Genomic DNA, 17,217 nt, shown 5'->3' on the forward strand with positions numbered 1-17,217 from the left:
TAAATCTAAATCTAATTTTGATATAAATTCATTAATGATCTTAATCATTCATCATATTAAATGGTTTACATCAATATCATTATCAAAATGTATATAAGAGGAGTTACACCCATTTTTAAAATCTATGTTTTAAAAAATGGCGTGTCTCTCACTTTATCTAATTTCTTACAATTCGAAATTTAAAATTCTCTTCTCCACTCACTCACATCTTTGTTGTCTAGGAAAATAAAACTCACTACTCTCACTCTCTAATTCTTCTTCCTATTAAAACTCTTTCTTCAATTAAAAAAATCAACCGAGAAAACTGGATATAGACATCAAATTTACCAATAAATTTTCCCTTTGTATATTGACCAATTTAAATCCAAACCTAGAAGTTAAATTTTTAGAGTATTCCCAATGATTCATTCTTATCACATTTTTATTCAAATAAGAATATTCTTCTCTCATTTGTTGTTGTAGAATTCTTATTAATTAAGAATACTCCTTTCAAATGAACATTTTTATAATTAGTCTTATAAAAAATATGGATCCCAAAGAGAAAACGAAAGAGAGAAATTGTGTAGGGTATATTATGGGGTTGGTTATGGAAGAGTTATGAGACCAAATAATATAAGAATAAGAATAAGCATAAAAATAAAAATAATGTATAAAACCTAAATAAGAATAAAGTTAATATTAATAGAGATATCCTTAGTATTCAAATTAGAGAAGCAAAGTTTCCTTTTTTTACTCTCCAATTTGTAAAACCATAAACCCAAAATTTGTAAAACCCAATTTTTACTCATGGGTTATTCCATATTTGACCAACTATGATTGTAGAGAAAATCATATTTTATCTTCACCCATACACTCTCTTTGACATGGAATAATATGTTACCTATATTTATCTTCCCTTAGTCAATAATAGATTATAATTATCATATTAAACGGCATCATGAACTCTACTCCACACATTGAAATTAGTCATATATTCATCTATCTCTTAGGAATGCATGTGCATGCATGTTCTAAACTTCCCTTCCCTTTTCCACCCAACATTGTGAGGGAACACCAAAAAATGTTGTCAACCATGTTTGTTTTTTGACCAACCTCACCTAACAAACCAAGATTTTCCATTGCCAACTTAGTCAAAATTTGTTTCTAAGTTTGTTTTGTCCCATTTGGGTTTTGGTTTTGGTTTGTTTTGCTCCAATAATATTGACTTCTTTTTAAGATTTTCTTACATGATCAATGTTTTAGAGCTTTCATTCTTTTGATTTCATTGTTATTAAGAGTATAGATATAAAATTCTCTAGAATTCTTAATTTGTAACCTTTTTTTGTGTGCATGGGAATGTTAAAGATTGAAAAGTTGAGATCTTTGTTTTTCCTTTGAAAATATTAAGTGTTTGAATCAACATACATATTGTGGAGAATGAGTTGCTTATCATGTTTTTCTTCTCAAGAAAAGAAAGTAACAAAGAGGCCTAACAATGGAAATAGGACAGAATATTCTGCTGCTCCACCAAAGGAATCAGCATTCCAATCTCAGCAATGGCAAGGTAAAATCATCTTCAAATCAAAAACCTATATATATATATATATATCACATTCATAGATACATTATTTCATTTGTAAAAGTTCACTAGCCCTTAAATATTTTTGAAATAATGAGATATTATAACCTTATGAAAATTAAGTTTTTCTTTTGTCAATTCTCTAACAAATCATTTCCAACAATAACCAAGCCTTTGTCCATTCGGTGAGGTCGACTAGAACAATGTTTCGATCTATGTCTTTCTTAGTCATTTCTATATGATTTTTATCTTCCTCTTCATTTAGGAATTGGACTAGCCACCATTTGAACTACATGTCCAAACCACGTAAGCCCAGATAAAAGGTGAAGGTTGTGCTAAGCAGTCGAGAACCAACGTAAAACTTTGTCGAATCTTTTAATGAATCAACGATGTAACAAATCATTTACATGTCCATTAATTTAATCTTCTTTCACACAATGCCCAGCATTTTATCATACGAAATTTTAATCTTTAATGCAATGTTTCTACCATTTCTTATTGTTATGAAAGCTTAATTAATATAATCTTCACTAGCTGAATTAGACCAATGTAACAATTGTGATACATATATATATATATATACTTGATGCATCATTTTTATTTTGTGCAGATAATAATTATCACAATGCAAGGGGCAGTCCAAAAAGAGAACCAAAAGTTAATAAGGAAGCTAACAAAGATACAGGGAACAATAACATTGCTGCACAAACATTCACATTCAGGGAATTGGCTTCTATTACAAGAAACTTTAGGCAAGAATGCCTAATAGGTGAAGGTGGATTTGGAAGGGTTTATAAAGGAAAAATTGAAAAAACCAACCAGGTAAGATAATGACACTTAATTTGTATTTATCCTAAACTTCTTAACCAACAAGTTGGTCTAGTGGTGTAAGACCTTGCTAGATCTCCAGAAAGACCAAAAGGTTAAGGATTCGACTCCTGAGAGTGACACTTGTTGAGAGGGGTAGTCACGCACCCCGAAATAGTTATGTACCCAAAAGGTGAGGGTCTGAGGGGATACTCTTAGTAGTACCAAATTTTTTCTTAAAGGTCTGTTTGCGAGTTGATTTTTTTTGGAGCGAAAACTCACAAACAGACCCTAAACTTCTTAGCCTTTTTTGATATTGGTGAAAATTTGAAAGGAAATGCATTGATATTTGGTCATTTAACTCTATAGGAAGTAGCTGTGAAGCAACTTGATAGGAATGGATTACAAGGGAACAGAGAATTCCTTGTTGAAGTGTTGATGTTGAGCCTCTTGCACCATCAAAATCTAGTGAGCTTAATTGGATATTGTGCTGATGGAGATCAGAGATTATTGGTATATGAGTACATGCCCTTAGGATCTGTTGAAGATCATTTACTTGGTAAGGTTCTCCTTGGCTTTGTCATTTTATTCATCTTTCAAATGTTGATATTAGCATTTGACATTGAGAAAAATGTCACATCGAGATGGAATGCAAAAAGTGAGAATCTCGTACAAGTTGTATACCTGTAGACTTAATATCTTAAGGTTTTTGGTCGAGATGAGGTTTCCGTCTCATTTATGTAGTCCTGGCTCACTCGATGCACGATAACTTATAACTTCGGGTTCTCATATTTACCTAGTAACTTGGTATGTGTGTGTACTGCATCAGCCATTGATTTTTAACCACAAAATGAATACATTATTTCCTTAACAATGTTCTGTTGAACTTCATTGCAGACCTTCATCCACAGCAAAAACCTCTAGATTGGTTCACCAGAATGAAAATAGCATTGGATGCTGCAAAAGGTCTAGAATATCTGCATGACAAGGCCAATCCTCCTGTCATCTACCGCGACTTAAAATCATCGAACATCTTGCTGGACAACGATTACAACGCAAAACTTTCGGATTTTGGACTAGCCAAGCTTGGACCAACAGGGGAAGAATCTCATGTCTCATCAAGAGTTATGGGTACTTATGGATACTGTGCTCCTGAGTATCAAAGAACCGGTCAGATCACTGTAAAGTCCGATGTATACAGTTTCGGAGTTGTTTTACTTGAATTAATCACTGGAAGGAGAGCCATTGATAACACAAGACCATCAATAGAGCAAAATCTAATTTCTTGGGTGAGTTTCCTAAGTCATATTCTATTTATGATTTATCCTCACACCAATTTTGAGTCTTTGATCAATTTTATGAAGATTATTAATTTTGGTAGCAAAATTTGGCATATAAACCTAAGCAATTGCCATAGTTTGTACAAGCATTTGGTTACTTCCATTGAAATGTTTGCAAAGAAATTAGTCTTCAAGTATCATTTTTATGGTAATCAAGTGCATTACCACTAGCATCTACAACCATAGAAGTCTCTTTAGTTGCATTCTATGAAATCTACCATGTCACATTAATTCTCTTAAGCTATCCCAAACTTTTATATTTCATTAGCAATTTACTTTTATTTTAACACAAACCTGCGTGTGTGTTTGATGCTATACATAGCCGGCCTGAGCCCGGACACAAAGTGAAGGTTGTGTTAAGCAGTCGACAGCCAACTTAAAACTTTATCGAATCTCTTTGATATATTCAATTAAGACCGTTGGCTACATATAAACTCTACACAACAGTTGCTTTGCTGCGCAACGGTTGCATACATCTCAGCTTGGCATACTTTTTATGTCTCCAACAATGCAACTTTTTGTGTAACAGCTACATCAAGAACATATATAACTGCTTTTCTAAATCAATTAGTTATAATCTTCTTCTGAAATTGAAACTTAGTTGTATTCTTATCAAACTAAACAGGCATATCCAGTATTCAAAGATCGTCATCGATACCCGGAATTAGCAGATCCCCTTCTTGAAAAAAACTTTCCAATGAGATCACTTGATCAAGCAGTAGCAGTAGCAGCCATGTGCCTCAATGAGGAGCCATCAGTTAGGCCTTTGATTAGTGATGTGGTCACTGCCCTTAGTTTCCTTGGGACTCAAGACCCTGCACTACTTCCACCTATTGACATACCCGCTTCGCCGCGACAAGAGCAAGAAACTAATAATGCAGCAACATTGACTCTTCTTGACAATGATAGTGTTATGGAACGCCAAAGAGCGGTTGCTGAAGCCATTGAATGGGGTTCAAATTCGAGGAACAAAGCCGCGAATATGCGTCGAAGTGGTTCCTCTTTGCAATTCCACTACAATTGCATACAAAATGATTAGTCCTATAATATTTTTTTGTCATTCAAATCATGTAACATTATAATTGTTGTTTTTACTATAGCTATAGCCTCATTCAGAAGCATTCATCCTAATATTTTGTAGAGAATACAAGGTGTGTGTATATATATATATCAAAACTGTGAGAACTCAAAAGGGACTTGTATAAAATGGTGAGCTCATTTCTAAGTGCAATATTTTACATAACATTGTGAGGGGTTGGTATAATGTGACTTGCAGCCCTATAAGAACTTTTGAGTTCTAAGGGGAAGGATATTTGTAAACCAAATTCTGTAAATATGATGATTGGAGTTATTAACCGATTATCATTTTTTGGTATAGAACTAATCCCTCATAGTATAATAAGGTTTTGTTAAGTGGAAGAGCCTCATGACTTAAGTACCATATTGAGTTTGGTATGCTACTCAATCTGGAACTCCTAAATGCCCCCTTTAAGAGTCGACGTCTATAGTGGCTTTCACTCTATCGACACTATCAGGTGATAGCCTTTTCTCTTTATTGCGGCTTCACTCACCTGTCAGTATTCAGTGATTGTACTCTGATTCAGCTTATAGGTAGTCATTTCTGTGACACAACTCTCTCAATGAAAGACAACAATTGATTAAAAATAGGAAATCTTACCCATTAAAATAAATTGTTGGTCCTTACCATTTACAAAATATAATCTTGCAATGAACTTGCTCCATTAATAACAAAGGACAAAAGTGCAATTAAAAACAGTAGTAACCTACTATAAAGATAGTAACAGCAGAAATCTAAAGGATTAAAACATGCACATAGCCTGAAATATAAATACCATTCTAAATGGTTCAATATTACCTAAATTTCATTAAGGACCACAATATAACCAATAAGAGAATCACCATATTGTACACTCAAAAGCTTCCAAATTCTCTTCCTATCATTGAGGATCACTTTCATGGCTCTGAAGCATCTCAACCACTTGACTCATTGTTGGTCTTGCATCTTTCTCTTCCTCTACACAATCCAAAGCCACTCTAGCCAAAATTTCCATCTTTCTTATATCATAGTTTGGCCCAATTGCAGGATCAATGATTTGTTCCAACCAAGATATACTCCTCTTCTTATCTCTAACCCATGTTACAAGCCTCCCATTATATACCTCAACTCCATCAACTATTTGCATATCCATTCTTGGGCTCCTTCCAGTTATCATCTCCAAGAGAACAATTCCATAGCTATAAACATCAACTTTGGAAGTAATTGTTAAGTTGAAAACCCACTCAGGTGCCATATATCCCCTTGTGCCTCTTATCATTGAGAAACTTGCATTGTTGAGGTTATTTCTATTAAGCAACTTAGATAAGCCAAAATCTGCTACCTTGGGTTGATAGTTTGAGTCCAAAAGAATATTTTCTGGCTTTATATCACAATGCAAAATCCATTCCAAACATTCTTCATGTAGATATGATAGAACTCTTGCTGTTCCAAGAGCTATGTTATACCTTTTACTCCAATCAAGTTTGTTGGAAGAGAGATTTTCTGCTAAAGAACCATTTTCCATGTACTGATATACCAATATTCTATGATTTCCTTCAGCGCAATATCCCCACATTTCAATCAAATTCATGTGGTTAAGCCTTCCAATTAAGCTTAGTTCAGCAAGGAATTCACCTTCTCCTTGATTTGCTTCATTGAGTTTCTTTATTGCTGCATGTCTTGAATCTGATAATATTCCTTTGTAAACAACACCTCCACCACCTCTTCCAATCTCTTCACTGAAACCCTTTGTTGCACTTCTCAGCTCAGAATAACTAAATTTTCTGAATCCAAAAGTGTTTAAATGATAACGATCTTGTTCAGAAGAAGCAGAAGAAGAAGGTAAAGACATTCTCCTAGTCAAAACTATGAAGCACCAAACCTCAAGGATGCAAATAACTTCAAAACCTCCAACTGCTATAGCAATCCAAAGAATAAAGTTCACAAATCTAGGTGCATGGTTTTTGATATAAACTCTCTCTATCTGTACTTCACACAAATGATCATTTGCCCTAAAAGATTCTCCACTAGAAACTTTTTGACCTTTATGTAGTCTCAAGTAGGTTGAATATTTAACATGTGATGAATCTTGGCCATTGAGAAATTGTATTTTTGTATAGCACTTGAAATAACCTTCTTTCTCATCATATATGAACTCAAACCCTAGACAATTGCAATCCTTTAAGCACAAATTCTCACAACCACTTAGGGTTGTATTGTTCACACAATTGTTGCCATAGCCCCAAGTAGAAACATGGGGTATCTCCAAGAACATAGAATCATTTCTAGGGCAAGTAAAAGGAACTATAGGTTTGCAGCCATAAGACCAATCACTATAGTTATTCACTTTGTAACCTTGAAGACATGAACATTTCTTTCCATTTTTAGGGTCATAACTGCATGTACTATTAGCTCCACAAATTCCATGAATTGCACAAGAATCAGGAATGGCTTGCCATGAAATGTACCATTTATTTGACATATCATTTAGACTATATACCCTAAGGTTACCATCATAATCTAATGTCAATCTTCTTTGTATCACAATGCCATAATCAGATGTTGTAACAGTAAAATTATCTGATGAAGTGAAATATCCAAGAGAATTTAGCACTGCAATTCTAGTGATATTATAGGTAAATCTTCCAGATTTTAAGGTTAGTAACTCAGAATCTGGCCAATAAGTGCTTGATACATCAGGGCCATCATAAAGAAGAGAAAGCAGGTTTTGATCATCAAAGGATAATTTATAGAAACCAACTGAATGGTTACTCTCACTTCTTGAAGATACAAGTTGTGTATGTCTTGTTAGAAGTTGTCCTGGAATGATTCAGAAAAGACATATTTATAGGAATACATAATTATCGGTGAAAAGATTTATACACAATCACTATATTATTCACCATTGATTTGTATTAGTTTCTTGAAGAGTCAATGATGATTGAAAATAAATGGTTAATGATGGAGTGATACTATATAAAAGTCTTACACTGTTACCATGTTACCAGTGACAAGTCTAGGACTCGGAGGCAGGGTATGCAAGATATGTCAAAAACTAAAATAATAATTATCATCATCATGAAAACACTAATGTCAAAATTACAAAATTTGAAATATTTAATCACGTAAATTGCATATTTCATAATTAAACTCTATGTGATTTTATATTTTGAAATCGTTGAATGATCAATTTGTTAAAATTGTTGTTGAACATTTCTCGCTAAATCTAAGTCATTAGACAATCATTCATCAATACATTTCCCATTTGATTAGAAACTCTTTCTACAGTATGGTTAACTTCAAAAGAAAGTAAACAATCAACTTTCAACCAACTTATCTAAAATATTATTGATTTACTTCAAATAATTAAATTCAACATTGTTATGCATTATCAATGATGTAAGTCTCAAATTGATTATCAAACATCACCAAATCAATTGAACAAAAATCGTGTGGATAAAATTTTGCAAATTTAATCAGTTTTGTCATATGAAAAATAGAGAAGAAAACAATTAGACTCAAACAAGATATACAAAGAAGCAGATGAGTATTTACCTCAGAAAATAATCACGAAGTTCCTTAAATTGCATATCTATAATATTATAAAATAATTTAAGACAATAATAATTATTTTTTACAAAACAAATAAAATTGGGGCAGAATTATAAGTGATATAAATATATATTTTTTAAAATTGTGCACACCCTCACTAACACATAGCACTGTCAATGTCTGTTATGAATTTAAAAATAAAAGGTTACTAAACACATACAAAAGCTTGCACATATGAAACAATCATATCCTATGTTTCTTTATTAGTGTGTACTTTTTTAGAAAAAAATGATCATATTTATCTATATTGTAAGAATTTAAAACAATATTAATTAGTTGTTTATCAATTATTATGTGTCCTTTTATAGGCAAGCAAAGTCTTGGTATCTTGGATATGAAGCATTGGATGCTTAGAAACAAAGTCATAAAAGTGACATAAAATGCCCTTAAAAAGAGCCATAAAATAGTCATAAAATTCTTTGAAGGCATAGTAATAAGAGGCATCTAACATAATATATAATAGGAAAAACAATAACAATATTGTTAAAACATAAAAGTTCAATGATTTTTTTTTGTTTGTATATAACAACATAGAATAAGAATAACAAGGTGAGTTACTAGGAAGCTTCCTCACATGACATACAGCAGCCCCTGCAGTGTTCAATTCTCACATTATCCTAGTGGGGATCCCAATTGTGAGTGGCTTAAAAAATAAGTTGAGTTAATAAAAATGGGAGATATTTTCTATCTCCGATTTCTTCGACTTTACCAAGTTAATCTCAACGATTTCAATGTAGAGTGATGTTAGTTCATAGTGGTCAATTGACATTAATGACTTGATTTACATGGATCGTTAACTGTTGACTTGGCCACACGTTTTCCGTCCACGTGGAGTGTGTCTTCTTCCAACCTCAACTTTCTCTTCCATGTTCATTCTAAAAGTATTGTTGTTAATTCAACAAGTTTCACATACATTTCACATTCCATCTATAAACAATTGAAAAGAATCATGTTCCGTTGACTTACTCAAATTTGTATTATGATTCAAGAACAATGTAAGAACCCTGTTGAAACGTTTTCTGAGTTTCACATACACATAAAACGTCTTGTCAAGTCGGCAGTTAACTAGTCACGTAGACCAAGCTATTAACATTAAAACATCAAATTGTTGGGAACTAAATTGATAATTTAAATTTATTATGGACTAACTTGATAAGGTCGAAAAACATAAATACGGAAATGTCTATTTACACTAACAATTGAGCAAGATGACCCATAAACTTAATAAAAAGAAGTAAAACTCACCTCTATACTCCATTTACTTAACTCATAAAAGAAATTTTTAATATATATTGGTAGTGTAAGAGTTGTTTACACTATTAATATATTATCAATATTTATATTTTAATTATCATTGACTCTTGAATAATGTGACATATAAATCAGTGATAAATAATATGATAAAAATGTAAAAACAAATTTGATATTGTTGAGGAGTGAATATTAAACTTGTACAAGAATACTTTATTAGATGAAAACACATACCCCAATTATCTAGACTTCCTCAATCATAACATATCCAACATCTGGAATTTGCTAAAGAACCGTTTTAGTACTATTAAGACTATCATCATCTATTGTATAAAGAACTAATCTTTTTTGAAATTTATAACTAATTCCTCTAATAAATGTTGCTCATAGGAATCAAATCATACCTTTTAGTCCTTTTTGGAATTTAATGAAGTCTTACATTACTAAATAAACGATTTATTTGTTGAGCCTAGTTGTTGGTAGAGAATCTACACAAAGGTTGGAGACACACACGATGTTCGTCCCACCATAATTCATAACGCTAGAAACTTTACTAAATAATGTCAAACATATGCTAGATTTTGTACATCTATTCCTACTATAGTTCAAGATTTGTTGAATGAATTAACTTTATTGTTCACCTAGAATAACTCATAACAAAACTTGCATAAACAGTTTTGCAACTTAGAAAATCAAATAGTAGAATAAAAAATGATTAATTATCCCATAGTAAACCACGAAAATCGATTTAAGTTTAACATAATGCCCAATAATCTATAAGTACCTGGAAGAAGAGTATTAGTTGGATGATCAAAACTTTGCCATAGAATGTTTCCTTCCAATTCATGTAACACAAGATTACCATCATTTCTAAGATACAATTCCACTATGCCATTTGACACTGTTTTTGAAGACCAAATGTTGAATTCACTTGCATCAACCAAATCAAGATTACCATTATGTGAAAGGGAAAATTTTGATCGCCTTCCGTTCACGGGTCGGTCGCGATTCGCCATCCAAACGATCGTCGCGCCGTTGTTCCGATTAGACTCATTGAAGCATATGACAAAGGAGTATGCATTTTCACCAATGGCATAAAATCCAGCATAGAACATACCATTTTGTGACACAATTATGTGTTCTTTTTGTTTCTCCACTAAGAGGGAGGAACCCATTATCAATGATGATAGATAAGAATATGAAAATTGGAAAGAAAAAAGAAAGATTACAAGAAATAGTGAGAGTGAAAAAACCATGTTCATAATGTAAGGTGAAGGTGCTTTATGTGTGAATTGATATGGAAGATATATATATATAGATGTGTATGTAGAAGGAAAGAGTATAATATTTATACACGTAGAGATTTATACATAGTAAATGTATCTTTTATCATTTATTTGAATTGCTTTTGTTTAAGAGTCAATATGATTAAAAATGAATGGTGAATAATGTATTATTTATGTAAAAAACTCTTACATTATTAGTGAATACATTTTTGTTCTCCGGAAAATATGTATGCAATGGTCAATGGTCAATAATGTAAGTCTTCTATAGATATTTAAAGTTTATTATTAGTGGTCTTTAATGGACAAGTTTTATTGGTCTATAAGCAATGGTGATAACATTTTTTTTTGTTTCTCAATAATGTATATTGATAGTGAAAGGAATGGAATGCAAGATCCAAATTAAAACAGGACCAACAAACTTTAATGCTGCTTTTGGTTCACGAAACAAAATGGAAAGAGAGAAAATAGGAAGAAAGATAATGAGTAGAAATAAAGTAGTAAGAAAGAGAATAAATTTTAAAAAGTTGTTTGATCGAAGAGAAAGAGAAAAGAAAGAAGGGACAAATAAATATAATATTTATTCTATAAACAATAATATTCATATTATATTGTTTTTTCATTGTTGTAGGATTGTTATTACTTTATAAAAGTGAGCGTATAATTGTAATTCCATAAATCTAAACTCACAGTTACACTTTCTTCCGTGATGGGAGGAGGAGAAAAAAATTGAGGTGAGACCTACCAACTAGTGGTTTGATTAGTGGGACATTTCAATCCTATTGGGAACTTGCGATTTCATGTTCTATTTCACTTCATGATGGAGTTCTTTTTACTCTCCCCTCACGATATTATTTCACTATTAATCACTCAGGAGTATTATCTAGGTTTCTTAACTTGTTAAAAAGAATAACACTTGGACTTTGAGGGATAATAATTTGATGTAAATTAACTTACTTTGTTTAACTAAAATCACAATGTTAAGTTTCTAATTAATTGTAATAGAAATAATGTGTTATTTTTAATTGAAATGGGAAAATAATTATGATTGAGAATAAAATGAATCAACTCGATATTCCTTTAAAACTCAACTCATTATTTAGTTCAATAAGTTTGGTCCATGAACTAAACGAGGTGTAATTGAGTTAAAAATTGAATTCGCTAAATAAATGAGTTGCAAAATTTTAAATTCACGAGTTAGGTCGATTTATGTATATAAACATGTATATATATATACAAATATATATGATATGTAAATAGATACCTAATATATATTGAATTTTTTTTATAACTATCATATACTTGTGTAATGACTAATACTTTCATGCTCCTGAATCACATTCCTAATGTTTGGGATTGAGTTTACAGGTTTTACGTGTAAGATAAAAAACATGTGTATAATATAATGTTAGTTACAAATTCCATATTAAATTCAATGTTTGAATGTTTTTCACACATGTTTTATAGTATATTAGAAAATTTGAAATAAAGAAATTGTACTTATTCAATCTTTTGAACACCGTTTTGACAAGTTTTACGTTTATATAATAGTGTATATATATTTATATATTAACATATGTATATAATATATATGATGATGAATCCATTTACACATTAAGGTATAATAGTGACACTTAATCTCATTCATTTATTTTCTTAAATCTAACGGATCAAATGAGTGAGTGAAATATAATGAGAGAGAAAATGAGAAATCTTAAATAACTTTTAACTTTAGTCCATTTGGTCCGTTAGATTTTAAAAAATGAATGTCTGAGATTAGAAATAACTAGTATAACTTAATTTAGGTGCAAACGGTTATCTCCTCAATATATATATATATATATATATAAGTTAAGAGGAGGGTCCATTTTAGGGGTGACAAAATTATCCATAATCCAAAATCCATCCAAATCCATCCGTTAGAACTAATGGATTTAAATGGATATAATCCAATGGATGATGTTGATAATGAATGGATTCAAATTCATCCATTATATCCAATGGATATCCATGGTTATATCCATTTGGATGGATAACCAATCCAAAAAATAAAAATAAAAACAAATTTTTTTTCCAATTAATTCAATATTAATATAAAAAAATCTCTCACATTTCTAAGCACAATCTCACACACATTACAAAAGTTGAAAATTGCAATTATGATTTTAAAAAGTGCTTATAAAAAAAGTATAAACGATTACGGGCCTTAGTGCTTTACCTTAGTGCTTTACCCCGACATCTTAATGCAAAGTAGAAATATATCATTTTGGTTATTGACTAATGTGATAATATAATAACAAAATTAAATATTTTAGGATGATGAACTGATACATACAACTTATGGAAGTCCCAATTATTAGAGGTGTAAGCGGTTCTGGTTTACACTGTAAAACTGATGAAATCGAACCGAACCATAAAATGCAGTTCAGTTCAGTTTGCTGTTCGGTTCAGTTTTTTTTATTTTGAACCATTTAAGTCGGTTCGGTTCACGGTTTTGTAAATTTTGGAACCGTTAAAACCGAACCGAACCGCATATTAAAAAATAATTTTATTTTATATTTGGATGATTAAGCTTTAAAGTTAGGTGTTTTATATTTGGATGATTAAGCTTAAAGTTAGGAGATAAAATATGATTAAGAAGTTAGGATTATTAATAAAATAGTCTATAAATAAGAGGCAAATAAAAAAATAAATTAGTAAACAAACCTAAATATCTATTATCTCTATTATTCATTGAGAAGATAGAAAGAAAACTAAAAAAACTAGTATACATTTTGTCACATGAAATTAATCAAATAAAGAAATTAAAGAACTAAAAGAAAATAAAGAAAGAACTCAATGATATTGCTAATGATGTGGAGTATTAGGTGTTACTGTTGTACTAAAATATTGGTACCAAGTTTGTCATTCTTAAATTTTGTTGAACATTTTAGAAGATTTTGTGGACTAAAATTTCAAGTTTGTAGTGCGTTGAGATGTTGAATTATTATTGTTTTACTAGAAAGAGTATTAAATATTTTAATATTGACGTGTTTAGTATTCATTTAGTTGACTTTATTCTTTACAAATTATGTTCAACTATTTCTTAAATGATTTTCTTTAAATAAGTTGAAAAACTGCGAAACCGAACCCCTAATGAACAGTTCAATTCCTAAATAAAATTTGCGGTTAATCGATCCGAACTATATCTTTGTGTTCGGTTCGGTCATAAAATTGCGTCAAAAACCGAAACGGACTTTTACACCCCTACCAATTATGTTGCACCAGAGATTCTTGCTACTAAGAGTGTTTATAAAAAAAATTCACAAAAACACTTTTTAAAAGTGTTTGTTAATAAAAATATTTTTTAAAATTGATATTTACAAATGCTTTATTAAATAATATTATTTAAAAGAATTTTTTTCTTTAAATTGTTTTATTAAAATGTTTTGTTCAAATTAAAAAAATGTGGGCTGGATATCCATCCATCCAATCCATTAAAATGGATACATGGATAGAATAGATGGATTGGAATCCATTGGATATGGATGGATATGGATGGATTGATGATGTAATGGATTTATTTGAATTGATGAATAGTTTTCTATCCATCCATTAAGATCCAAATTCAAACTCATCCAATTGCCACCCCTACGTATAAGCACAAATGGAAAACCCAGAAGAAGAAGAAGAAAAGAAGCAGCAAGGAATGTGAAATGTAAGAATAGAGAGTCAAGAGAATATGAGCATTGGAATTGTGGCTTCTTCTTAAAATTACAGCAAATGATCATAAACATGACGTCCAAAAATATAATGATGGGTGTGATGGTAATATTGATGGCCAAAATTTATTCTAACTTAAGGTAATTGGGATATGAATAAGCTTATAAACATGTTGTCTCATAATTTTTATTATGTCTCATTCTTCAAATGATGGGGTTGGTTGTTTTGCATGAATAAGCTTATACTAATGATAGATTTACATGAAATAACGAATTTTTTTATATCTAATTCAATCATCAATGAGTTTAAATCTTTAAAAGAACGAAAAACAACATTTTAAATGAATGTGTATTATAATTCTTTAACATCTTTAGTTAGTAAAATGTTATTTAGAATTAACATGTTGTTTTAAAACTCTCAAACAATTATATATATTTTATTTCTACTCGATTAATTTTAATTATAAATTGTAATTCAATATTGTCGTTCACTCTAAACTTTAGTTCAAGAGCTGCCAATGTTTGTATGTACATTCAAGTTGGAATATGTGATACTATATGTGTTCTCCTGTGTTAGTGAGGTTGTGAGAACTTGAGTCGAATTGCTAAATGTGTGCAATTTTCAATGTTAGATCGTCCTGAGTTGGTACCTAAAAAGAGACTTCGATGTTCAAGTGAGTTTTTGTAACTGAATGTTTGGAGACAAAATGTAGGATGAGAATACATGTCATCTACTTATGGTAACGTCACCACCTATTTACATTGTGGAGTGGTCTATAATCTAATGGGAGGTCTGTCATTATTGCGGATGATGTGACCTTGTCCCTTTTTATCCTATCAAATTGACAATATTGTAGATTTTGACTACCTTTGTCATGTGGATAACGTGAACCTGATTGCTCAGGCGGCATAATATTGCCTTTGACATAAAGGAAGATTTTCTGACATAGCATGTGTTAACTTGGTGTTGTCGCTATTGTCCTTCCCCTAGATAGGCCGACCTTCCAAGTATAATCAATGGTCGAATCTTGTCTTCCTTGTAATTGGCCTCATTCCTATTGGTCGACCAGACCTCAGATGTAACATGAATGTTGAAAGGGGTCCTCAAACTCAAGTTTCACATGTGAAAAATTTCTTGCTAATATTCACAAAAATGCTTCTAGTAATTATTTTTCTTTTTGTCCTCATTGTGTTGACACTCAAGAGACCACTCTCCATGTCCTTGGAGATTGTCCCATTCCATCTTGTGAATGGGTTTCTTTTATGAAGGTGATTTAATAGAGTGGGTATTGTTAAACTTGAAATCTCACTTGGGTTGGGTTGCCATTTGTTGATACTTGAATTGCTCCTTGATATTCATGGTAGGTTGGTCGTTGCTTTAGCTTTAGCACAACATGTCCATTTTTCATGATAATTATGTGTCTCCTTGTTGTCCATCATGAGATGCTTTTGCCAATACTAAAGCTATCCATGAAACTTTATGTCACTACACCAATCCTTTAGTTGCCAATGGTATGTCTTCATTTGTGTACACTAATTTGGTTTTTGAAAACTGTTTTTCCATAAGCTTGGTAGGTAAAACTTAATGGGGGTGGTGCCTATATGAGTAATCCAATGTTTTAAATAACACTTTGCAATCACAATTGTTATGACTGTTGGTGCAGTGGAAGCGATCATTGCATATCATTGTTGGCCATAAACAATCAAATAAAGTGCATAGAATAAAGAGAAGAGAAGAAACAAGAGAATTTGGTAACGGGGTTCGACCAATTGTTCCTACATCCCTGGAGCGCTGAACGGCTACCAAGATATTATTAAAGAATAAGGATTACAAACCCTAGCATATCCATTGGCCCACCTGCCCAAGAGGTGTTTCTATTTTGTGCTTATATCTAGTGCACATTATAACAAGGGACATGAGTTTAATATATAACATTGATATTCTACTATATTTTAATGCTAGGCAATGTGGGACTTCATATAATAACATATTTCAAACATCTCCAACAATCTTCACCTTAATTGAAATAAACAAATATATCGCTCCTTAAGAAATCTGCACAAGAATCTCCACCTTAACGAATATATCACTTCACTTGTTGAATGTCTAATTCTCTTTAATTGCTTTCCTACAGCATAGACCTTATGAGTATCCTTGACGATGTTACCAAGAGCCTAGCTCTCCAAAATTCTAGTGTACCTTCTCATACTGCCATCTAATGGAAGATATCGCCTAGCCACCTATTGTTAGGAAGTCTTTCGATATCATGGAACCTCTACACTAAAGTTCACCAACAACCACCTTCTTCAATACTCAGCTAACTGAACCATGAAGCTTCCAAGAAAAGTCTCAGCCGCTACCACCATTGTCTAGTTCGACAATCATAGTTCAAAATGAACTATTGTTGGAACATGGTTTGTTGAAAACCATGAGTGAGAACTTTTGGGTGTGAAATATAAAAAACACTGAAGTCCCACATAGAAGAGTTTGAAAAAACAACTCTCAAAGTCCCACATGGAAGAGTTTTGAAAAAATAAAAAATTAAGCTCCTAAGTCCCACATGGGAGAAATGAGGAACATGAGAAAAATCTCATGTTATAAATAGAT

At 31.6% G+C, this 17,217-nt stretch overlaps 2 protein-coding genes across 2 annotated transcripts; one reads left to right on the forward strand and one right to left on the reverse strand.

Annotated features, from left to right (window-relative positions):
• LOC109352723 (probable serine/threonine-protein kinase PBL26) lies at nt 995–4,948 on the forward strand. Its single transcript, XM_019594904.1, has 5 exons — nt 995–1,543; nt 2,169–2,380; nt 2,735–2,924; nt 3,263–3,654; nt 4,331–4,948. The coding sequence occupies exons 1-5, from the start codon at nt 1,417–1,419 to the stop codon at nt 4,742–4,744; spliced, it is 1,335 nt and encodes a 444-aa protein (XP_019450449.1). The 5' UTR covers nt 995–1,416; the 3' UTR covers nt 4,745–4,948.
• On the reverse strand, nt 5,386–10,888 carry LOC109352797 (putative receptor protein kinase ZmPK1). Its single transcript, XM_019594992.1, has 2 exons — nt 10,410–10,888; nt 5,386–7,582 (listed from the first exon to the last, which is right to left on the reverse strand). The coding sequence occupies exons 1-2, from the start codon at nt 10,885–10,887 to the stop codon at nt 5,664–5,666; spliced, it is 2,397 nt and encodes a 798-aa protein (XP_019450537.1). The 5' UTR covers nt 10,888; the 3' UTR covers nt 5,386–5,663.

This window comes from Lupinus angustifolius, chromosome LG07 (assembly GCF_001865875.1).
Source record: "Lupinus angustifolius cultivar Tanjil chromosome LG07, LupAngTanjil_v1.0, whole genome shotgun sequence".
NCBI classification, from domain to species: Eukaryota; Viridiplantae; Streptophyta; class Magnoliopsida; order Fabales; family Fabaceae; genus Lupinus; species Lupinus angustifolius.